The 26623-nt window shown below is 37.7% G+C and overlaps 1 protein-coding gene across 1 annotated transcript in view; it reads right to left on the minus strand.

Annotated features, from left to right (window-relative positions):
- The window catches only part of WDR37 (WD repeat domain 37), a 49238-nt gene that overhangs the window by 11015 nt on the left and 11600 nt on the right, over window positions 1-26623 (minus strand). The window contains exons 2-11 of the mRNA XM_080639651.1: window positions 23093-23270; window positions 19479-19575; window positions 16898-16993; window positions 16668-16732; window positions 12502-12637; window positions 11082-11153; window positions 9398-9442; window positions 8521-8597; window positions 6953-7190; window positions 4517-4658 (exon numbers count right to left, since the gene is read on the minus strand). Of these exons, the coding sequence (XP_080495777.1) occupies window positions 4517-4658; window positions 6953-7190; window positions 8521-8597; window positions 9398-9442; window positions 11082-11153; window positions 12502-12637; window positions 16668-16732; window positions 16898-16993; window positions 19479-19575; window positions 23093-23230 (1106 nt within the window). The 5' untranslated portion in view covers window positions 23231-23270. The remainder of the gene's footprint in view (window positions 1-4516; window positions 4659-6952; window positions 7191-8520; window positions 8598-9397; window positions 9443-11081; window positions 11154-12501; window positions 12638-16667; window positions 16733-16897; window positions 16994-19478; window positions 19576-23092; window positions 23271-26623) is intronic.

Here is a 26623-nt window from a genome sequence, read left to right on the forward strand (position 1 = left end):
TTGAGGAAAGGTTAGAATAAAAAATGGGGTATTCAAGCTATGCAAGAAAACAAAAACAGGTAACTTGGCTGAGCTGAAGGCACAGGAACATTCTGGCCCCATCTATCCTGAAACAGATTCATAAGGAAGCTGACAACATGGGAAGTTAAACAAATTCAAAGCTGGATGCTTGAGCTATCAGCTAATAACCTGCTAACACCTCTAAGAACACCACTGAAATCTTGACATGCTCTATCACATATACGTAATAAATGTGAACCAAAAGGGTTTTATATGTGTGTGTTTAGAAGCACAAAATTTAAGAAGTTAAACCTAGAGGTTAAAGTCCAGGCCACAATCTTCATTTAGAGAACAGGCAACATGCAAATGTGGGATCAGAACAGTGTTTGAAAGCAAGTTTGGGGCCTTTTTCAATGAAATAGAACAAAAAAAACCACTCCACAAACCAACAGCAGAGAGAACAAGGCAGGAATACTAACAGTAATATCAGAATCATCTAGTTAATCAGTAAGGCTTGGGGAGAAAACTGAATGTTTCATCAGAAAAATTTTGCATTTCTTACAGAAGCTGGATGAAAGATTCACACACTGCAAATGCCTACGGCAATCTCTGATTAGAAACAACAGAAAAATGGTAGACAAAGCATCACTTACGGCATTAACAGCTGAAGCAAGAACAGGGCTATCTTGAAAAGGACAGACAATATTGGTTGAACTCCACTGACAGCATCCAACTCATGACATTTTGTTTGGCACAAAAAACCTCCCTTTCCTAGCACAGCATTTAGTCAAAGGTGCAAAACTTGCATTTTTAGAACTACATCCAGCTGTAGCTCACTAAGAAAATGTGGCTGAGTAAGAACACCTAGCAGTGACCTTATAATATTGAGGATATCTAGAGTAAGACTACTTTCCAAGAGGGATGTCCAACTACATCGCTGCCTGAGGTCATCTCCCCCTGCCACAACTTGGTCTTTCAAGAACAAGAGACGTGTCTCAGGGTATGAGAATTAAACATTGCAGAATAAAGAACCTAGGAAAGCCAGCTGACCTTGGCAAACCCAAGTGTCCACAAAAATAAAGCAATTATTAGTTTCTTGATACAGAATGCCATTTTGACATTAATTCCCAATTCACTAAATGTCAGAATTCAGCCCAGCATCCTAATCAGCTGCTGCTTAAGTACTTTCACATTTATTAATTCAGATTTTCCAGCAAGCTTTGGATTTTGAAGATGAAAAGTTGAAGCAGCAAGATGTATTTGCAATCCTCTATTCCCAAAGGTCTTAGGAAGATGCACAGGACACCATCCAGCGGCATATTCAGAGACATATAGACAGCAAATGAACAGGAAGTTTCCTTTCTGGCATCCTACAGCCACACTACCAGAAGGAAAGGAGAAAGAATATGCTGTTGTCTGAAAGACTCATCAAGCATATATGCAAGAGCATGTCAACACCACAGCTGTTCAACTAGGCCACCACACTGGAAAAGAATGGCCTTCACAGCCCCAACAAGACACAACTGTACAGCGGTCAGCAAACAAAAGTAGAAGTGAAGCTGGAATGAAAATTGCCACATAGCTGCCAGAACCATTTTGCTCTTCAGAGCAAAACCTTAATTCAACTTCAAGAGTTCAAATCAATAACCTCTAAATTCAGTAATATCTCAGTATGAAAACAGTTGGTGTCATATATTATCAAACATGTATTTTAAAGCAGTATCTGCTGGAAAAAAGGTGTTGGAATTTGAATCTCCAGTATAATTTTTAGAGGGTTTAATTCAGGAGATCAATTTAATTAACATACAAGTAGGTGTCTGGATGGTAATACAAACGTAACCTTTCCCCAGGACTACATTAAACATCTAAGCAGGATGTGACTGGGGATTAACAGCACTAGTAATATAAATCCCTATTGCTGCACACACAAAATTAGGCAATAATAGCCATATTCTACCAAAAATCAGTCTTACCTTGTCACTATTTCATTATTTTTTAATCAGTAGAGAATAGGCGAGACAATCTGGGGACATGGCAAACCTAAAGGAAACTGTGACAAGATGTATTTACCACTATGTGAGCAGGGCATATGCAAATGAGTTATATACTGAACTGAAACAGTCATATATATGAAAAATGCAAACAAGTAATGTTTACAGATTTGGAAACTTCCCTAGGAAAATGCAACTTCAAGAAAGACCTGAACTTACTTTGAAGACTCAGCCAAATGCAGTCTCTAAGTGCTAAAGTACTAGCAATGCACTAAACTTGGTCTGTGGACATATAAATGTCAAAATATGTTAGAAAACACACTTTGAGGCAAAATAGGTAACTCATAAAAAAAGAACTGGCACTTTGTAGAGAAGAAAACACAGGAAACTTATCACCACTGAAGTATCTATTAATACAGGAAACAAAGCTCTTCAAGTTAAAATCCAGCAGCTGGAAACTGAAGCCAGACAAACTCAAACTAGAAAGGCACAAAAAGTTTAACAGGGAGGTTAACTAAACACCAGGATGTGCAACTTACAGAATTTATCAATGGCCAAGTTGAAATCATTATCTTCAGAACAACAATCATACTAAGATTACCTCCTAATTTAAACCAGGCATCAATACAAGAAGCTTGAGACAGATATGTTGATCCCAATAAATTCTGGCCTTACTGAAGAAGAATTTATTTTCTTGGACTGTCACAGTAGCAGACTATAAGAAATACTCTGCTTTTAATAAACCAAGCTCAGAACACCAAAAAAATAGGTGAATTCTCACCTATATCAACTTACTTAAAATACAAATACCAACACAGATATCCTAAAATACACATATCAACTTACTTAAAATACAAACAATCTTTCGCAACTGCTACACATACACACAGTTTGACAGAACACCACTTTATAGTACACAGCAACTGCTTTGCATTTTCGGATGTCATTAACTTGATGAAGTCATACTCTGTACATAGCAGGATTACTCAGTCGCTCAACACATCAGCACTGCAGGGAACAACTCCTATCACTGCCGAGCACGCTTAAAGCCTCCATCCCGTCCCTCGCATTTCCTAAATGGGAAATCACTCGCGAGGGCAATTCCAACCCTGAAGCACAGCTTCAGTAAGCAGAAGGCACCTTTCCCCCCGCCCCACTTCTCTTGGCGCGGTTTGCCGCGGGGCCACGCACGACGGCAGGACGACGGCGCCACCTGCTGGTGCGGTTGCCCCGCCGGCGGTGTCGGGCCGCCGCGACCGGGAACCAACGTTAAAGGCGGCCTGCCTCCTCGGGCTGCTGTAGTTGTGCTGCCCGGGGCAGCGCTTGCCCCCGGCGGAGCCGGACGTCGCTCCAGAGAGGAGCCAGGGCCCGGCAGCGTCAAAGAGGGCGCGAGGGTAAGGGGCTAAGCCTCCAGGCCACGCACTGAAGGGATTCAGTAACAGTTTGGATCCTCTGCAAGGAGGAGTACTGGGGTGGAATAAGATTCTGGGAGCTACAACATGATAAACACTATGTGTGGTCTTGTGATTGAGATGTCGGGCATCTAATTAACACATTAGGATTTGATCTGGTGAAATACACAGGTGAAAAAAAAATAGCAGCTCTCTGAGCTCCAGCCAGCCATTCACCAGGAAGTACTTAACAAGAGGCTGTTAAAACTTACGAGTTGAGGGCTTTAAATCATCAGTGCTAATGACTGTAACATCCAATTTACAGAACTGATTCCAAGAACCTATCAAAATATTAAAAACTTGTCAAATTATTCAAAGAGACATGCATGAAAGCCAAAAAATGTCTTAGGAGTATGTGCGTTCTAGACAACAGATAAAACAGTCTCTTCTAACAGAAGATTATTATAGCATTGATTAAAAACTCAGAAACATTTTGCCAACAGGCAGTACAATAATGGACCAAAAATAAAATTCCTCAAAGTATGTCTTGACTGCAAATTACCAAACCACTGCCTCGGCGCTGTGTTCCCCAGAGAAGTACTATCTTCCGTAGCAGCCATTCCCTCAAGCAACTAGGAGCTGCACAGCCCTAGCCACCAGAGTGAAAGCAGTTTTGAGACTCTTGTAAGTTAGAGTGTATTTGGTGGAAAAAGCCTATGACAATACCAAACACTCGCCCATTCTGGTAACAAAACGGAAACAGACAATAACAAGACAAATACAAACATGAAGGCAATTAAAAGCTGGAGCAACAATGACCGAAGAGGTTGCTTAAGGTCTATTCCATTATACTGGCCGATTCCTTAAACTGGCTGTAATTGAAAAGAGTTTTATCTAGACTTACCATATCAGCAATATCGCACCAAAAGCTCTGGCTGCTGCTTTTGAAATTAAGCACTGCTGTGTTACACCTGACAGGGCACAGTTAGAGGTTTCTGTGAAAATCAGTCTCATAAAGCAGGGGAATGAGCTTAGTGCCTCAGAAACAGCACAGGAATCTGTTCAGATTAGCAACTGAAGAATACATTTATACTTTAGGAAATTGTAAAAACCCATGAAGGAACTGTCACTTACTCTGTGTGGCCCTGAAAGACATTCACAGAATGGATAGAAGGATCTCTGAAATCCCACAGACGGAAGGTTGTATCGCGTGATGATGTCACCACAAGACGTTGGGTGGGATGTGTACAACAATGTGTTAGCTCTTGGTCGTGCCCTACAATCGCAGATGAGAACATGTAAGGTAATGAAAATAAGAATTTTCATTTCCATGCATACTTAGAATGAAATGCTAACAATTTTTTCTTTTTTCTCCCCAAAGAGAAAGGAATAATAATAATCATTCTGAACTTTCATGTTACTTCAACTGTAAAAGTTTGGAGTTGTATTTAAAAGCAAAAGGGAAAAAAAAAAAAACCACCCACAATAGTATTCATTTCATAGAATCATAGAATAGTTAGGGTTGGAAAGGACCTTAAGATCATCTAGTTCCAACCCCTCCTGCCATGGGTAGGGACACATCACACTAAACCATGTCCCAGGGCTCTGTCCAACCTGGCCTTGAACACCGCCAAGGATGGAGCATTCACAATCTCCCTGGGCAACCCATTCCAGTGCCTCACCACCCTCTCAGTAAAGAATTTCTTCCTTGTATCCAATCTAAACTTCCCCCATTCAAGTTTTAACCTGTTACCCCTTGTCCTGTCACTACATTCCCTGATGAATAATCCATCCCCAGCAACCTTACAGGCCCCCTTCAGATACTGGAAGGCTGCTACAAGGTCTCCATGCAGCCTTCTCTTCTCCAGGCTGAACAGCCTCAACTTCCTCAGCCTGTCTTCATACGGGAGGTGCTCCAGTCCCTTGATATCCTTGTGGCCCTCCTCTGGACTTGTTCCAACAGTTCCTTGTCCTTTTTATGTTGAGGACACCAGAACTGTACACAATACTCCAAGTGAGGTCTCAAAAGAGCAGAGTAGAGGGGCAGGATCACCTCCTTCAACCTGCTGGTCACGCTCCTTTTGATGCAGCCCAGGATACAGTTGGCTTTCTGGGCTGCAAGCGCACACTGAAGCCGGCTCATGTTCATTTTCTCATCGACCAACACCCCCAAGTCCTTCTCCACAGGGCTGCTCTGAATCTCTTCTTTGCCCAACCTGTAGCTGTGCCTGGGATTGCTCTGACCCAGGTGTAGGACCTTGCACTTGGCATGGTTAAACTTCATAAGGTTGGCATCAGCCCACCTCACAAGCGTGTCAAGGTCCCTCTGGATGGCATTCCTTCCCTCCAGCATATCAACCGAACCACACAGCTTGGTGTTATCAACAAACTTGCTGAGGGCGCACTCAATCCCACTGTCCATGTCACCGACGAAGATGATGAACAAGACCGGTCCCAACACTGATCCCTGAGGGACACCACTTGTTACCGGTCTCCAGCCGGACATTGAGCCATTGACCACAACTCCTTGCATGTGGCCATCCAGCCAGTTCTTTATCCATCGAGTGGTCCACCCACCAAATTGATGTCTCTCCAATTTGGAGACAAGGATGTCATGTGGTTCAGTGTCCAAGTCCACGCTTTGCACAAGTCCAGGTAGATGACATCAACTGCTCTACCCCTGTCCATCAGTTCCGTAGCCCCGTCAAAGAAGGCCACCAAATTTGTCAGGCAGGATTTCCCCTTAATGAAGCCATGCTGGCTGTCACCAAGCACCTTGTTGTTTTTCACGTGCCTTAGCATGCCTTCCAGGAGAATCTGCTCCAAGATTTTGGCAGGCACAGAGGTGAGACTGACTGGTCTGTAACTCCCCGGGTGAATCACACATTTTTATTATTAAGTAGCACTAGGTCATTGCTACTTAATACACCATAAACACAGCAAAAGCATTTTGCAAGAACTAAAATCTCGCTACATTTAGTTTAAAACCAACTACCTTCATAAGTTATATCACAAGTTTAAAGGAACACAAATTCATGCTTAGAGCATTTACAAGTTCAGAATTTCAGAAACCATTACAACATATTTGAAAGGGGCCTACAAGGATGCTGGAGAGGGGCTCTTCATGAGGGACTTTAGCTATAGGACAAGGGGAAATGGGTTCAAACCTAAACAGGGGAAGTTCAGGATAGCTACAATGAAGTTCTTTACTGTGAGGGTAGTGAGACACTGGAACAGGCTGCCCAAAGAAGCTCCATCCCTGGCAGCATTCAAGGTCAGGCTGGTCAGAGTCTTGGGTGACATGGTCTAGCATGAGGTATCCCTGCCCATAGCAGGGGTTTGGAACTAGATGATCTTAAGCTCCTTTCCAAATCTAACCATTTTCTGATTGAGCAACATTGTAAGTCTTGTATACATTCACATTGTACTCCAGATAAACAACTTTGTACTCCAGATAAACAACTTGTCCCAATGTTTTGGTATCTACAAATAATCCCACATATAAAAGTGAATCAAATCACCAATCTATCTTTTTTGTAAGTGAACAAATACCTGTAAGGGAACAAATACCTGTAAGGGAATGGACAAGCTCAGAAGTCTCTACATCATACAGATTTGCTGTCCTATCCCACGATGCTGTCACAGCTTGCTTCCCCCCAACGAGCCAGTCGGCTGCTATGACCACTCCTTGGTGGCTTTTCAGTGAAGTTAATGGGGCTCTGACAGTGGGACAATCACTAGAAACATCTCCATCTCCATCAGGTTCATCTTTATCTGAGAACTCAACTTCATCCTCTCCAGACATTTGCTATAAAATGCAAGAGGAAAAAAAAAAAAAAAGAAAAAAAGAAAAAGAGAGATTTAGAATAAAAGGGAAAGAATGTCTCTAAGTTACATTTTACAATGTAAATGCTTCCCAATTCCCTTAATGCCAATATGGGTAACTTAATTCTATAGAATCTAGCCTATTGAGGTACTCATTTTCAAAATCTTAGTGGGAGGAACAAGTGAGTTAAATACAGTTTCTGAACTGTTTAGCTCTGAGTATCTATCCCCTTTATTATCTGGTAAGTCCTTACTCTATCATGCTTGAGTTTCACTGGGGCACATTTATCAAGGGGCTTTTTTTCCTTTCAATATTTAAGGGTAAGAAGCATTCAATAGGGCATTGACTATTTTAGTCTCTGGGAAGACAATCATTTACAGCTGTATTTTTATCCATTAGAATCAAAATCATGACATCAATATTTGTCCGCTTGTCAATACACAGTCATCATGCAGTGCTGATGTAAACTGAATGAAAATAAATTCTTTTGCTAACCATGCAGCATCACTCTCTGAACCCTATTTTGCCTATGCAAGACAAATACACTTTTCTTTCACCATACCTGGATGTAAAAAAAGGTAACACTGATACTGCTCTTTCAAAGTAGAAATATCAAATCAAATAAACTGAAGCAAACATTTTGCATTCAGAAATCTACCTCGTATTACCCAGCCATCTCTTGCCCCTGCTTGGCTTGCTGTGAAGCTCCTGCTATAAACCATATTTGTCTTCACAATTTAGTAAGGGTGCTTTTAAGTCAAAAAAGCATTTGACTTTTTTGTCTACAAAATTTAAGTACTGACTAAATAAAAGCCTGGAGATGACAATATCAGACAGTGTGATGAGTGCTGGCAAGAGTCAATTAGAAATCAGTAAATTAAATAAATGTCAAAATGACGTCTTTACCATCAGTTTTCAATTCAAAGCAACTATAGCTAATACAACTGCCTCAGTAAGTTAAGCTACAAGAATCTTAATTATTATTTAATTATTATTTATGATTTGAATTATATCAAAAAATGTTAACTTGACAGTTCATGTACTTACACATTTACTATCTTGAACAAAAAGTAAATTACTTGTAGCTGCATATCCTATTCTGCACCACAGATCTTCGAAAACATGGAGTGAGTCTGTTTTTGAAAGAAAAGCTGAAATCTATTAAACTAAAACCTTAAAATCCCACTTTTTGCAATCCTGAAATCATGTACTTTTTAATTATGTATAAATCTGACATTCAGCCTTATCATAAAACCCGTATCTGATGAAATTGCTGTGCAATTAGTTCCGTTGCAGCAACTTGATTGCTTACATTGCAGTCTGCAGTTGGCTGAGGTGTAGGCAACTGTATTAAGTATCTCCAGATGTGAGCGGTCTGGTCTCCAGATGCTGCACAGGGGGTAGAGAGGTTAAAATAAAAAAAGAGAGAGAATAAATAAGAGAGTTTCCTTCAGCCAGTTCCTCACCCAGCACACCATGAACCTGCTCATCCCACAGCTGAACAACTTGTTCAGAAGGATGCTGTGAGGAACAGTATCAAAAGCCTGACTAAAGTCCAGCATCCACCATCTTCCCTTCATCCACTTGGTGGATAACTCTATCATAGAAGGACATCAAATTACTTAAAGAGGACTTTCCTTTTGTGAACCCATGCTGACTGTACCTGATGACTGCATTATTCTTTAAATGCCTTTCAACAGTACCCAGGGTAATCTTCTCCATAACTTTTCCAGGAACTTAGGTTGGACTAACAGCTCTGTAGTCCCCTGTGTCCTCCCTCACACCCTTCCAGTAAACTGTAATACCACTGGCTGGCTTCCAGTCAGCAGGGGCCTCCCCAGACTCCTAAGACCTTTGGTAGAGGATCAAGAGGGGTCCTGCTATAACATTCACTAGCTCCTTCAGAACTCTGGGATGAATCCCATCAGGTCTCATGGATCTGCAAACGTTCAGCTGACATATGATTCTAAGTGTCTGTTTTGGAGCAGGTAAACACAAAATACGATACAGCAGCCACCGATGGAAAGATCTAGCTCTGATTTTTTATGTCTTGAAATATAAAAACAATTCAGTCAGCAAGGACACTGACAAAACAGTAGGAAGAGGGGCTACAACCCAAAAGATGCTAGTGAATTACATGTATATTTCCATCGTGATTAACACACAGCATATGAATAAACTTCACATACCTGTAAGAGCCACTTGCTCAGTTGGATGAAACTTTACGGAATTTACTGTGGGGAAAAAAAAAAAGTTTTAAGTAAGTATACGAAAATAATTATTTTGCAATGTTTCAGCATCAAAAGCATTGAAAAAAGAAAAAAAACAAGAAGTCTTTGAAGTAATTTTTTGTAGTATAGCAAACTCTTAGGTGAGATAAAGCACAATGGTATTCTGAGTACATAAACCTAAGTAGTATCAAGGAAAGAAGCTACAGTTGATTATACAATACATACTTTCTAGGAAGTTATTTCCTGAATCTATTACAAGCATTGCATGTTATAGAGGATAAACAAGCCACATTCAAATAATCGTGTGTAAGCTGACAGGAAATAATGCTTTGGACTTCCATAAAGAGAATTTAAGTATTCATAACTATTTCTAACAGACCAAAAAATTGCTGTATATGACCATCAACTTTCTGATTATTACTTAAGATTGCAAGAACAAATGCCTAAAAACCTAATGCAAATAATACAAATCAGATTTCAGTCCTGCAACCACATGTAATCAAAACATTGTTTTAAACCAGCTTTTATTATTTTCATGGTTAGCCAAATAGCAATTACAAAATACCAAACTATCAGCATCAAAATCCAAGTGATTTGAGTTTTTTAAACGTGACTTTATGGAGGATAAAGGCACCCCCTCCATGCAGCAAACAACCTGAGGTATCTGAAGAAACTGAAGCGTTATGGGGTGCTTCTATGCATCTATCTATTACTATCTTTGTGTTGTAGGAACTAGAAGTCATATAGCAGGAAAAAGTAGAACTCATATAGCAGAAAAGTAGAACTCATGGTTGAAGTAGCTGACTACTCTCTGGAGAACTTAGTTCTATTTGTATTTTTGCCACAGAGTTCATGTGATGTGCTAGCTGAGTTACTTAACCAAACATACCACTGGGTGCATTATGGACCACCTAGTGAACACTCAACTCAAACAATCACTCAGAATGCTCAAACGTCTTCACTGCTGGTCTATAAAATCCTATACTTTAACTCCTTATGAAATAGAAGTGGGCTAATGAGGTGCTTGCCAAATTTGACATCAAAATTGAAGACAAACATAAAAAACTTTCACTGCAGTGCTCCTCTCCACCCAAGGAGGGGTTTAAAAGCACAACTTCTGTAATATTCATACCAGTATAGAGACAAACAAATGCCTGTGTCAGTTAAGTGCCTTCAAAACAAGATTTTAGTATTATGCAACAAATTAATATACAGGATCATGTATTAAACAGAGAAGCGCAAATAGATGTTCACCCAGCATCTGTATTTTGTATACCAAATACAACATAGACCCTGCAAATCAGCTAATTCCTGATGATATAAGCTTCTCTTGCTCTGCATATGCATGAGACCTCAATGAGTTCTGACATTTAACTTCTGAGTGTCATAACTGTGCCTGTGAACTTCTTAACATGGACCTGTTTATTCATTTAGCATTTACAGAACTGTCTTAATACGCCTCTCCAAGAATCACATTAGAAAACATGCTCTGTATGAAGATTAGTGGAACTTCACAGCTGATTTGTTAATGGTGTTGGCAAACCTGCAAGTGAAACCGTGATAAACATTTTTGTAGTTGTCTAAAACACATTTCCCCCTCCTACACTCCATTTCCAGTTTTCACAACATGCCCTCATCTTACCTGATCCAACATGCCCTACATACTTGACAAGGCACTTCCCTGTTTCTATGCTCCACAGCAAAGCAGTGTGATCTAGAAAGATTAAAAAGCAGCTGTAAATATTGTTACAAATTAATCAGTTAAAAGTGAAAAACATACAACAAAGTTATCTTCAAATGTAGAGCATAACATATGAAATAGATTTCAAATGTAGGACAGAACAAATCCACTTTATTACAGTCTTATATATGAAAAATACAAGCTTCCTATCATTAGGAATTAATACACAATTCCCCAAAAAAAGTAAAGGTGCTGCCCCAGTTGGATTAATTTGCAGTAAGTATTCAAAGGCAAATTCTACTTTTGATATATTTGCTAACTTGGTTATATACTTATGTATAATGTTTCAAACTGTGCATCAAGAGATTCAGAAAGAACACAAATCATTCAGTGATAAAGTCAGGCAGTCATTACAAAAAAGAATTCTACACACAGACTATTTACTTTCTGCGTAGAAGTCATAGAATCACAGAATAGTTAGGGTTGATACTGTCACTGCATAAGTCACTGCAGAGCACAATGAAAACTTACTTAAAAAGGAATTCACTCCAAATGCCACTCCTTTATCCAAAAACAATTAATTAATAAATATTTGTAACTGGGAAGAACCTTAATGCTGAATTGAAAGTTACTGTTTCCAAGTTAAACTGGATGTCCCACACAAAGACAAAATGTGGACACATAAAAATTATTAACAGGTCAGTTTATGAAGCAGAGGTTTTGGGTCAGTAATATTTATGTCCAGTAAGTGTTCAGATTCTGTTCCAGTTTCAAAAGACTGTCACTTCAAACTGACCAGTTCTAACTGGTTATGGTTTATTTCCCTAGTAATTTTACAAAACCACACAAAACCTCTAGAAAGATTTTTGGATCCTAATAGATCTAGCGAATTATTCATTACCCTCATGTACCCTCTCAAGTGGGAAAGAAGGAATGTAGTAAAGTTAATAAGAACTGAAAATTAGGATTTTTAGCTGCACCTACATCCTTAGGCAAAAGCCAGATGTATATAATAATACAAGAACATGAAAAGGACAACTAAGTCTACAGCATATGTAAAACAAAGGCTAAACAATACTATGATAGAAAGTCTGTTCAGTTCCCCAACTCACCCACTGCACCATCCAACAGGCTGGAGCTGACCTTCAGGGAAGTGAACTGGCACATACTTTAGAAAGATTAACAAAGATGCCTGAACCTTCTAAAGGTTAAATGCACTTCAAGGAAACTCTAATTTTAGAATTTTTCAGCTACTTAATTTCTTTAAATTTACTCTTCCAGTACGGAGTTTCAGTATTCAAGAATGCTTCTGATCTATATTTGATACAGCTTAGGGACTAAAACAGAATTTTCTAAAGATTCAAGTAACATAAAACTTTACCAGCAGATGCAGTTCCCAACACCACCGGTTGAGTTTTCGCAACACTGACATCCCAAATACCATCCCTGTGGCCAATATATTCCTTTACCAGTTGACAGATTGCCCTTGATGTTGTAGTTTTAAAACTGGATACAATCTGAAATAGCAGAAAGATCAACATATTTTTCTACATTGACTCAAGATTAAGTCACTAGCTCACAAACACAAAAAGATACTCTTTTTCATAATAATTCTTCAGTGTCCTACTGACAGTAGACAGTTTACTACTGTCAAAAATTTGACATTTGATGGTAGGAAAGTGAGCTTGGATGCAAACATACCTATTTATTTTTAATTTTTTTTCTCTTTTGTTTTTTCTTCATAACACCCCCCTTTTTACAGAATGCAAGATAAAATATTCTGTACTACAATATCGCAACCTCCCTAGAGTAATAACTTACACAAATGCAATGTGCACTTCCCATTCAATTTGGGTAAATAATTATAATTTTAGAAAAGAAAAATTGAAAGATAATTTTAAAAATTTTAAAACCTCCACCAAAACACAAAACCCCTTAAAACCTTCCTTGCTTATTCCCAAACCAGTACATCTGATAACTTAGAGATGGACCACATTATCTAGTGTAATGTCTTCGTAAAAATGTACTTATTACGTAATTCCAGTAAAATCCTGAAACATTCCCACTTAAAAACACTTTTTTCTTCAAAACTGCACAAAACTAACCAAATCGGACATTAACCTGAGAGCATCAGATGCCAGTTTATTTGTGTAATACAGTTTGGTTTTTTTCTTAAAGATATGTCAAACTCATCTAAACATTTGATAAGCGCATTCCCTCAAAGCCAATGCTATTAGGGGAGAACAGAGAAGAGTCATTAAATCCAAATTTGTATGTGCGTAAGTAATATCACATGAAACAAAAAAAAGTCTAGCTAAATCTGTAAAACTACAAGGCACTATAGTATAGAAAGGCTGAAAACACTCAGTATCTACAGAAAGAAACCGATTTGCAGAAATTCTACATTTTCAGGTAAAGGGGAATGCAATATTAAAACAACAGACAAACAAACAAATAACTTGTCTTGCTGGAACACTTCCAGAGACAACAAATCAAGAATGGTGAAAGGTAACTTCAAAAAGCAAAACTACTTTAAAACTACCCTATTTTTAGCCCACAAGTCTCAAAGCTCATAACTGTTCTTTGAGAAAGACTAACTGTAAAGCTTTATTAAAACCAAAACAAAGAGACAACTTCAATTTATCAGTGTTCTCCTCTGCATGCAATTATGGGCAGGTATCTATTTGACCAGTTAAGTCAAAACCTTTTAATGCTTCAACAGAAATCACATTAAGACTTATCTAAAGCTTAATAAAAATTATAAAATTAATTAAGTCTACATTTCAGATAAAATAAACTAAGGTTAAAATCCCATTCAGTTTTGGTATCAAAAGAGAAGGTCTTAAGCATACCATTAAAGCAAATTACTTCCAAAAAGGTTTTTAAAAGTTCAAGAATATCTGCAAGAGCATTCCAAATCCTAAGCATGTCAACTTTCCAGTGTTGAAATGATAATGCCCTATCTGAATTCCAAATTAACAGCTAATATGCATTAGGGCTGCACAGCAGCAGAAGGACCAATCATTAAGGATGCATTGAAAAGAAAATGGGTTAATGGTAAAGGTTATTAGTACAGACGTACCGCAGAGTTTCAAAGGCTTAGAGTACAATCCTACAGATGCAACTTTCACATTGAATACAGTCCTTAAACTCAATGGAGTCATGTATGAGAAGTGGAACAGCAGAATTATGTAAACAGTTAAGGACTTAATATAGTGCTCAGCTCAAATTCCAAAGTGGAAGCTTTTCAGCTTTCAATCTCACACTTGAACTATGCTTGTGTTCTGTCTTTCTAATGTTGAGTCAAACCCTCATGCAAAATTTTTTTAGGAGAAACTATCTTGTACTCATCAACAAGCACAGATTTTCTAAAACTGCTGGACAATGGTTTCACTGATCATTTAATGGCAAGGCTGTAAAACTCCTTTTGGAGTACCTGTTTTCTTTTTTGCTGTTCCTCACTTCACATACCAGTAACTGGATAAACCAGACAGTGCTTGGATTACTTCCCGATTTCTTAACCATACATTAACAATTTTCCATGACAGGAAAGGAAATACTTCAATAACATGCAACTTGATAAAAAGAGGCCTCTGTACTGCAGATGCAGATTCCTGCATCTACAAACAACTACAGTTAAATTACAGAATCTTGTCCGTTAATGTACACAAAACCTTATTTTTAGAGTACCAAGCACTTAATCTACTCTGTTTCTTCAGGATTTGAGCACTGATCAATAACCCCTGCTGCTAAAAGCATCATTTTCTGAGATGATTTTTGCCAACTTAATATTCAGACTCCTAATTCAGCTAAGGGATGAAAAGTATCCAGGTGTGAGAATTTTCTATGAAGGACATGAATTTAGCATTTTTACCACAGCATTTTCTCCAAGAAAATGAACAGATTGCTTTAGTCTGAGCATGTTTTACCAATATTAAAGCAGTCAAGAATCACCTTTTCTCAATAGAACAAGCAAATATTGAAAGCTCTTTTCAGAACAAACCTAAACTATATGTTGGCAATCAGAAAAATGTAACTATGTGCAATTACACAATACAATTGGTTTGTAAAACATAACTCTTTTCTCATTTACTATAGTGAAAAAGGACAAAAATTTTAAAAGTGACTTCTGACAAGTTTTAAATTAGACATAGAGTAAGAGTAGATAAGGATGGGCTGAAAAGAGAAGTTGCAATCCACTACCCCACTGGGTTTGGAACACAACCCATTTCTGGTGAACAGTACTGTTCACCCAATGCTCATAAAAAATATAGACACAAGAATTTCAAAGCTGTTGAACTCTTAAAACTCTTCAAATGTCATTTTCCCAGATAGGGTATCATGGAACTCTAACTGCATCCAGTCAAGATACAGATAGAAACTTTGTTCATTCAAAACTTAGTTATAGACTTTTCTGACTTCTGGCTATAATGTCTTTGTGGGTCAAGAGGCAAAAGGTTGCAGCTTTAACACTTCTAATTCATAACTACATAGCAGGTGTACTAACATTTTACGTCCTTACTGACATCATGTTGTCCCTGCTCAAGTGGCCTCATTAAAGAAGTTGTAAGTCATAAGCTCTAAAGCAAGAGATATACCTCTATGAATCAAATTGGCAAGAATAAAAAAGAAAGTTTGAAAAACAATAAAACAAAAAGGAGACCAAATAAAACACAGTAACTTAAATCTATTTCACCATATTAATCTTTACTCTTAAACTTTCAGACTACTTAACAGATGGTATATTCCAAGACATCTGCAGTCATTCCATAACCACACATTAGCCTGCAACACCAGTCACCACAGAGCTTCCTACACATGCCAGATCCCATTATTGTTTCCTCACATTTCATTTACCCTTATTAATGTATCACAAAATGAGCCTGACATAGGGTAAAAAGAGCAGCAGGTTAACACTCTTTGAAAACTGAAGAAGGGGAAAGAAAAAGGAAAAACGTATCAGACATGCAGATGAGCAAAATGAAAAACATCAGAATGGCTTACTGTGCTAAGTGACCAAGCAAAAAAAAAAATCCAAGATAACTAGTTAACTAACTTGCAAGGCTTGCAATGTGAAAGAAACAAACCATTTTAGACTCACAGCTAAAAAATAATTAAAAACCCAACCACCCACAACCTGTAACAGTACACATACAGATGCCTACTTAAATCTCCATTTCAACTGCAATACCCAAATGCTTATTCTTGAATTTGCTACCTACTAAGTTCTTTATTTCTCTCTTGAAACTGAATTTTTTAGCTCTCTTTCCAAAAAAAAAGTAATCCCACATGCACACATTAGCACACCCTCTCCCCTCCAACACTCATACTTAAAATCAGGTGAGCAATTAGTGTAAAATGTCATATGGTGTGCTTGAAGTAATGGGTAATTGATAAATCCAAGATAAACATATTGTTCCTCAAGAGGCAGATTTACTCCAAGAACAGCACTACTCAGCTAAAAGAAACTTCAATTTATAACTTAAAGACAGCCATGTTAGTCTCATGAGTACACACTGATGAGTAGAGATTTAATTTGTCTCATACCTTGCTAGTAGATGCCTTGTAAGTTGTCTTTAATTTCTGAGAAAGCTGACTGGTACTATGACTGGCTGTTGAGACAGATAAATTCAAAGGAAGATATTTCAAACACAGCATTAGCTTTTTTGTGTAAGTAAATGGTATTAATTCCTTTCAATAAAATTTAAAGTTTTGGCCAAAGTACAAATAAAATTAATTAAAAAATACTGGCTTGGGATTCTTTGTGGTTCTCCTACCTTTTGCTTTCAGTTGTCCTTTGCTCAGTTCAGCTCCATCAATTGTCTGTCCTTCAGCTGCTAGACGCTCATTCAGTGTATCAATCTCTCTACGCACTAACAAAAGCAAAAAATTCGTATTAATCCCACAAATTGAGTGTTATTGGCAACATCATTAACACACTATTTGACAACTGTTATCATTAGTAAGTAATCTAATTTTATGCTAAGGACAGCAAAAAAGATCAACTGTGACTTCACAAAAGCAAGTCTCACCAAGACATAAACCAAGACTCATGCTGAATTTTCCAGACATCAACCCTGACCCAGATTCCAAGGAAATATTGGCAGGTTTTAATTACTAATAAACGTGGCTAAGGAGTAACAAAATTGCTTCTGCGAAATACATGGCACATCTGTATTGAATTAAATCCAACACAAGACAGAAAACTTGCAACATCATAAATAGTTGCATAAATAGCCACAGAATTAGTATGTCATTGACAAAGATTTTATTAATCACAAAACAGGTTTCTCTCCTGAATGCCTATCTACTATTAGGAGTTTCAGTAAGCCAATGCAATGCAGCAAATGTGTATTTTATATACTTTGAAATACACTAAAAACATGTAGAATGACAAACACGTTATACGTTCACTTGTTTTAGAAACACCAAATATGATCAAAATATTTTCATGGCACATCGGACAAAACATGTATTTGTAACAAGAAAACACTTTTCTATCAATTATTTCTAACTCTCACCAGTACCATTTCAACACAAGACAGAGTGACGGCTTAGCTAAAACAAATCAAGTACTCATAAAAGATTGCCAGTGGCTGGGCCGGTTTAAGGTTGCTTAACTTCATTTTATAAAGAACATTTTTGGTAGCATAGTTTCTTCTGAAAATCTGGGCTGATACTCTTTCAAGTGTTTTCCTCAGGTGAATTCTTATTGAGAGGCTTTAACCAAGCAGCTCTTGATGACAAGTCTAGGCCTGTCTTTCAACAAATTCTTGGGACTTTCTTAAAGAAGTCATTCACTCCCAGGCTTTCAAATGTGGGAGAATGTGACACATGAGTTTGACTCCTGCCATTTCTGAGAAATTCACTGAAGTCTTAGTTCTGCACACCAAAAAAGTCAGTTTACACTTCCGTATCACATCCTAGTGCCTGAAATGCGCAAAGCAAGATTCTCTTTGCTGTCCCCCTAGTCACATAAACCCAATATTTTATAAAATACAAACAATATGGGAAGAAGTAAACAGAGACAGGCTTGTAGTAACAGATGACTGAAACAAACAAGCCTGGCAGATACATGAGTTGCCTGAAAAGATTGGGGCTGAAGGGATAAGAAAAGGAAGGAACTAGAATCAGTTGATATAAATGAAAGGGAGTATAGAAAAAGCCAGAGAGGAAAAACCTGAGATTCTCTCTGTACAGTACACACAACACTAGTGTAGGAATTAGACCAAGAACAAAAAATAACAAACTGAGAATCAGAAGAGAAAAATTTACAGACTGTCAGGGGGGTGGGAAAGAGATCACAAAGGCCAGGAGTGGACTAGAACTGAGAGGTGAAAGAAGATGAAGAAACAGAAATTGAATGGGAGGAAAATAATCATGCAATGGAAGATACAGACAAATTCACCACTTGTTTTCTGACAAACATTTTTGAAGGTCGAAGAGGGAAGCTTGCTACCAGCCAACTTTTCAGCAGGAGGCTGAGAACTCAGTTGTGCAAACTGTCACTAAAAAATAGGTAGCGCTGATGTAGCCTTTAACCAACGCAACCTCAAGTTTTAAGAGAATAAAAACCCAGCACATTTTCAAAAAGACTGCAAGAGCATTTTTTTTAACATGAGCGTTTGGTTTAACTGTGGGAACAGATTAGGTGTGGAAAAGAAATTGACTTGGAGCCAAATCAGACAGTTTCCACAATGCAAAGTGAAGCCATGAAACACAGCTTCCAAAATCCAGCAAGGACAACTGAGCAGAGGCTTTACCATATGACTCCCCGTGTTACTTACTTTGGATCCTCTGACATCACCTTTGATCACATTACCATACAACTGCACTGTCATTAAACAAATAATATCTTTTGCAGATAATACCTGGAATGTTTATCTGTGTGCTCCACTTCAACATTCATGACACCCTTGAGGTGTTGGTTATGCAATGTACTAAGAAGAATGATCCAAACCCACCACATTTTACACTTCAAGTAAGACATTTTCCAATTTTATTTAATAATATTCCATCATTAAAATGAAGCTTGTAAATACACAACAAAGCCACAGCTTTCGATGGCTGCACAGAGCTGACAGATTAACATGGTATATGCCAGAGCCTATAATGACAAGGAGACAGCCACTTGATGACACACATTAGTTCTCACTTCTTGTATCAAATAGCTGAGAAAGTGATGTTTCTGAAAAAATATAAACTTCATCTTGGCTACAAGTTCAAAACCGTTCTTAAGCTCCTCACAGAAAGGCTACACTAACTACACTACAGTATCCAAGGTAAGTATCTCAGTTAGCATTACTATATACTAAATTCAAACAATTCATAAGTTGCTGAAAAAAAAAAAATACTCACATTCCAAATTTTCAATATACAGGTTTTCAAACTCCCGCTCTATTTGTCCAAAAAGTTCAAGGAGTGTATTCCGGATGGAAGATGGTAGTTTTGAATCCTAGGATGCAAAATACTGGGGTTTATATTTTTCTTTACATATATTTTATGTATTTACCCTTCAGTCTTAAACTGGTTTTAATAGTTCTCTCCATCTCCCACCAAGGAGGGAAATTAAAACTACTACTAGTACAGAATATGAAACAAAAAGCTCTGTGCATCATAAGATTTTTCATTTGACATACTCTCTTTAACTGGACAGAATTCAAATCTCCTGTATGGCTTTTTTACTTTAACTACTGAAAAATTATAAAAGCAAGATACATGTACAACACATTAAAAAAAAAAAAAAAAAAAGTGAAAAAAATTACAATATAATGTCAAGGTGCTTCCAGTTCAACAGAAAATAATACTTTTGGCTGACAAAGTAATGCAGAAGTTGAATGTGCATTAGGTTAGCCAAGTTGTCATCACAATGCACCTTATTACCAAAGCTTAGGACAAACTAACCTTTTAAGAGTATTTTTAACTTCTGCCTACTTTTGCCACTACCTGTAACTGTAAAGAAAACTGCAGTTTCCCATCCTTCCCCCTCTGATATTACTGAAGCAGCTCCTCCTAACAAAGGATTTTAAAGCAAATTCAGAGAGGAGGGCTGTTTTCTTCAGCATAATCAACATAGCAATTCAAAGGCATAAAATCAAGTATGTAATAAAGCTACTAACACAGGATTTATATGATCTGAGCTCAATGCACAGCCTGACCACAAGTTTCTGCTGGCATATTAATTAAATTTTATTCATCTGCCTATAAAAGAGAGATCATCACCATATTTTCCCCAAACAAATGCATGTCATATGCAAAACAAGTAACTACTGATTTCTGTTGGGAGTCGAAGTTCTCATTATATTCAACTCAGAAATGCAACGTCTTATTACTGCAAAAACCTGTAAATAATGCAGCTGTATTCAAAACCTGAGCAATCGCTATGCAAGGAAAAAAGTTACCCAGTTTCAAAGTGAAATTAATATGGTAGCATGTATACCATATTACCAATATATCAATGTTCATCTGTCAGATATAGAGGGAACGTGCCTATCCGCAACATATACTTTCTTTAAAGCAAAAGTTTGCAATTTCAAAATCATGAAATCATCACCAATGAGCAAAACAAGAAAATTGAGTCAGCTTCTGCCACAGAACAAAACACTATTTCAGGTTTAATGTTTCAGAAGAAACTTTATTAGAATGGAAGTACAAATGTTAGCCCAGTAGAGCACCCAAATTCGAGTGAACTTCATTATCCAATCAGCAAGTTTAGTGCTGATTATAGCTTGTTTTGTTCTTAAGTGTTTCAGCAAACTCAAATCAAAAGAAATTGGCTCCGTTCCTATAAACTGACTGAATCAGGAGGAAGTGTGTGCATACTGTCCATCAGAGGGCAGCATGCACCTTCAATCAAATCAGCCTCTAAGCAACCAGAATTTAATCTCACATTTTGGTTCATAGAGTTGACATGGCTGTCTTCAGAAAAAATTAGAAAAGCTTATCATGCTCCCGATTTTATAAGTTATTTCTGAACATCAATTTTGAAGAGCAGAGCAAGAGAAACCACTAATAGCTGTGACATAGAGCATGTCTGCTTTGTTCGCAATTCAGTTTTACACCAGTTTCACAGATACTTTTAAACTGTGGCACTGTGCTGGAAATAGTGGTACTATGCTCCTTGTGCACCCCTAGGATATTCCTTTCTGCATCGTCATCTACCTCTCCCTTGAGACAGTACTCTTGTTCATACATTTACAGTCAACTAGAATGTGGAACAGATCCTGATTAAAACCAGCTTGAAACAAAAGAGATTAAACAAGAATAATATACAAAAAAAAAAAAAGCACTGAAGTTAGAAGAATTCTTTCTGATTCAGTTACCCAATAATTCCATACAGGAAGGTTATGAAGGAAACTAAGTTATCCTACAACTTTCAAAACAGAAAAGGAGATGTTGGAAAGGTTTTCAATCTACTTCTCAGAGCCTCAAAGCATAAGCAAATCTGAACCTGTCTTAAAGTAACCAGCATAGTGAAACACATCCACTTCCTTTACTCTCTTTAAAGTTGGCATTAGTTAAATTAGCTTATTAAAATACCATGTAATAATGTTATCTGTGTATCTGCAAAAGTACTTATCTAGATGTCATGTGGTTTACAGCTCCACTGTGAAAGGGCATTAATACTCTGTACTTGTTAGAATCTGCCACTGGCAAGGTTAAAGGTCAGCAAAATTAAATAAGATGATACATAAAACACTTAAAACATTTGCATAATACAATATAAGACACTTAGAGTTTGATAAGAAATACTAAAACAGTATAAAATTTTGGTTTACTACAAGAAGTAAGAGCATGCCTTAACCTCTCAGCTGCCGTATCATCCCTTTCCTGAAGTAAGGCTGTAACTAACAGCCCAAATACATGAAGTTTCCTAGCTGAGTCCTTATATTCTCCAACTTCTAGATGACTACAAACAACAACTTGGGCTCTGTTAGTTCCCAGAAAACTAAAACTACTAATCTACTGAACAACAGATTAAGTTAAAAAAAGATTTAAAATAAGTCACAACACTGAGAAAACGCAAGGTTTTCCCTTCAGAGCATCTGCAAAGTCTAGAAAGTAGGGTTCCTCCTAGCCAAATACTGTTGATATTTCAAACTACCTCTCTGATGAAAATCAAGTTTTGCATCACTTTTGCCAGGCCTGCATTAACATTGTGTAGTTAATCATTGTGTAGTTAATTTAACAATAGTTTTCACACTGATTTTTACTTATCTCTGGCAGCACTGTTTCAAACACTTCTTACAGGAGCCTTACCTACAGTTAATCTCAATATTGTTAGGTGAAACACTCCAAGTGCCTCCAGACAGCGTCCACTACACATTGACATGATTAAGAAAACTACAAAAGTTTGTGGTTGCTGTTTTTTTCCCTTAAGTTTAACACAGAAGATCACACCTTTATTTGAATCAAATTTAAAAAAACCCACACACCCCACAAAACACACGCACACACAAAACCCACACAAACAAACATTTAAGGTAGTTCATGCCCCTGTCACACGGGCAGTATTTGTTTCCTTTATGGAAAGGAATGCAGAACAGCACTCCCACTAATACCTTCCCTATCAGAGGCTTAATAACAAATGTTTTGGTTTATTCATATTCGTGGGCTACTACTATTCTAAATTCAAGCTTACAAGATCAAGAATCAATCTTCAACTTTAAAGTACTGGAGGAGAGATGCACAGCAAAATAAATGGGCTGTTTCTTTGCATTTCTTCATGGTTTTATCATTCATGTAATACACAAAGGCTGATAAAAAGCTCCACAGGTCTGTACAACCCAAAACACTGCCAATGTCCACATCAATAGCCTCCAAAGACAATCAGCACTTACAAGCAAGAAAGCCTGCTGTTCCTGCAGCTTTACTGGATGTATTTCATTACTTAAGTCTATTTCATTTCTTTGCATAGAAAACACTCATAAAAAAGTTATGGCAGTTACCCAAGCAGCAGTGTATTATCTTACCTGCCCTTCCAACATGTCTCTTTGCAGTCCTGCCCGTTCTTGCTCGGAACTGTTGGTTCTTCGGATTGAAAGACTGTGTGATTTACGTTTCTGCTTTGCTTGGCGAGCAGATGCACAACTTCCACTTTCTATTGGCATTACTTCAAAAAAACAGCTTCACAGAGACCCCTATGATAAACTAAGGACAAGCATTACACATTACAAATTGCCTTGCCAAACTATCCAGAGTTTAAAATTAATTTTTCTCAAAATACTTAGTTCTCTTAGTTCTTCTAAATTTTGGAGTTCGGGTTGTCATTAAAAAGAAGGGATCCCTATATACTTACAACTATTCCTCAAACAACATTAAAATCAAAACCACATATGCATATATATAAAGTGGAATAACTTCGGCATTTCTTATTCATTAGCTAACAAACCTTCACAAAAGGAAAACAAATTCCATGACCTTGCTCATTTTGGAGAACAGTAGCAGAGGCAGCCCCAAAATGCTTCCAGGAAACAACTACTATACATACTATAGTTCACTGAAACGCATGCAAAATTAAAACCCAGCTGGAAAATGAAAGCAAGCAGACATGATAATTTAGGGACACTGTCAGGTTACAAATGTATTATGCAACATCAAGTGTTAGTATACAAAGTGTAATAGATGTGCCTGTTTACACATAAGCAAGAAATAATCTTAATGGAGGAGTTCTGAAAACCACTTTCCACCATTTTTGACAGCTCATGGTTTCACTTTCTTGATAGTAAAAGTGCCCATGAATTTAGGAGAACAGTGAAAGTGCACCAGACTTACCAGGCTGTTGCTGTTAAATTTTGTCAGCTTGTCAAAGCCAAATGCGCATTTTAATAACCCTAGAAACACCTGACAGTATCACCAACTAATATTACCATGCGTGATCTACTGCTTTCCTCTGTTTAAGAAAAATCAAATGATTTTTGATTTCTCACATAAATGTGGAGAATACATTCTTCAGTGTCGAAATTTGGTTTACTTTTTTTTTTTTTTTTTACAGACGTTTAATTACTGGAATTTATTTCTTATTTATTTAACCCTGATATTCAAAAGGAATTACTTTCAGTTCCAAGGGGTACCAGTTGTTAAACATTTCAAATGGTTTAGGATTGACGACTCAGAATTTTTCAATCAGGAAGATTGAGAACAAATAAAATTTAAAAATAAAAATTCATTCTCCAGCATCAATAATTTCTGAAACAATATTTACAACTTAAAAGAGCTGCAAGAGTCTGAAGAGAAACAGGAGAGCAGAGCTGGCAAAGCTAACAAGGCAACTGAGCTTCCTTTTAAATAAGCTGATCAGAGAATATTTAAACCAAACCCAGGGCCACTTCCAATTTAAGATCCGCCAACACACTGGATCTCAAGCTAGGAATGAGCACCATCACTGTTAACAAGACTAGGCATTAACCAGTTCAGTGAGTTTGACACAGTATTTTCAGCTTTTTAACACATCATAAAGCCAAGGAAAAACATATCTTACTAGAAACAAGGTATGCACCATGAATAAAAACACCTTTACATTTTCTTTGGGTTTTTTATACCATAAAATGAAAATTATGAAGATATACAAATTTATATCAAAATGAGATGAGATTCAGCTAAGGCTTTGATGCCCATCCATCTCCAAATTTGCTTATTGAAAAAGGTGGTATTTTAATTATCTTTTGGAACACCCGAGTTCCAGTAACCTGACATCAACTCCACAGAGAATCTAAAATAAAATTCAGGTTGCACCAGTTCCATGCACAGCACTGAAATGATTTTGTTCATTTTCTCTGGACTCTACACAGTCCTCCCCTACACCTAATCCCATCAGAGCTTTTTATGTGTGATTAATCGGTAGTAACTAACTGGATATAGTCACAAATTAAGGACAAAAGAAGAGAAAATCTACCATTGGGTAGTTTCTTATTTGACTAGATTTCTTTTTTCACTGGACTAGATTCCTCTACCAGAGAAAGAGAGAACAGACATTAAAATAAAAAATGAAATAACACCCCATAAGTAAGGTACTGCCAATTTTCTGGGCTTCACAAAGTATCTTCCTGTTCTTAGACATACAGTCAAGAATTAGGAACAGGTTTTCAGCACTCATGACACTTCTCTTTATTTTCAAAATATGATCAGATCCCAAATGCATGTTTATTCTCCTCACTTCCACCCTCCTTTCTATCTCCCTTGGGAACCACTTTTTCAATGGCTTTCAGTTTACCCTTTTCTGCAGCCTTTGGGATCACTTTTTAAGGCCCAAAGCAACAAACACACATAGGTGTGCTAAACAGTTCTGTATCTATACCTACAGTTACGTATAAGCACACTGGTCAGGTTAACACTGTTTCATTAAGGTCTGTGTTAAAAGAAAAAAATCATTTCTGATTCCTGCCAGATACGGCTCCTGAGCTGTAGTTACAGAGATGTTGATATGGTTTATGCCTTACCTGGTATTGTTTTAACTATGGTAACTTTTATTTGCCTTCTGCTGCCAAGCCACTTCATTACCCCATGTCCTGTCACTAAAGATCCTGGCAGTAAGTCTTTGTCTTTGTTATATGCCTCCTTTAAGTACTAAAAGGACACAGTAAGGCCTCCTCAGGCTGAACAAGACCAACTCTCCCAGCCTTTCCTCCTAGGAGAGATCCTCCAGCCCTCTGATTATATTTGTGGCCTCCTCAGGACTCACTCCAACAGGTCCATGTGTCACAGGCCACAACTGACTTTCTGAGCCACAGGTGCACTTTGCTACCTCACATCTGACTTTTCATCCCTTGGTATACTCAAGTCCTTCTCTGCAGGGCTGCTCTCAATCCATTCATCCTCCAATCTGTATTGATAGTGGGGATTGCCCTGGCCCAGGTGGAGGACCTTGCACTTGGCCTTGTTGAACTTCATGAGGTTCACATGGGCCCACTCCTCAAAGCCTGTCAAGGCCCCTCCAGATAGTATCCCTTCCCTCCAGTGTGTCAGTGCACCACTCGCTGTATCACTCAGCATCAATATATATAGGTTTGGCAGCTATACATAATAGCATGTAGAATTTAAAGGGACACTGTCAAATGCATGAGATTATATTTTTACATAGTGAAATTCTCACTTTAACTACACAAAAGTTTCTACTTTCACAGTTCATAAGCAAACAGGAACAATTAGGTAAGAACCACCACCATTACTCTATTTGGTAGCACCAGTGTCATTGACAGTAATTGCACTCTCCTCATGCACCAGCATGACCACATCACTCATGCACTATCCTGGAGAGAGCAAGCATGCACACTCTTCCCCAGGCTCTGCAAGAGGGTGCACACAGCCATAAGCCAAGCTGAAATCAGAGGCAACAAGCAGGCATGTGCATACAAAGGAAAGGAAGGAGAAGCCAGAGGGAACTAGATTCACTGCCTTCAATATTGTTCTGAATTCCACCAAATAGCCTTACAAACTTTCAGTAAGGGAGATAATTAAAGAGTTTTTAGAACCAGGATGTAAATTCATTTTTAAAAGTGACAGTG

This window comes from Psittacula echo (assembly GCF_963264785.1).
Source record: "Psittacula echo genome assembly, chromosome: 2".
NCBI lineage: Eukaryota > Metazoa > Chordata > Aves > Psittaciformes > Psittacidae > Psittacula > Psittacula echo.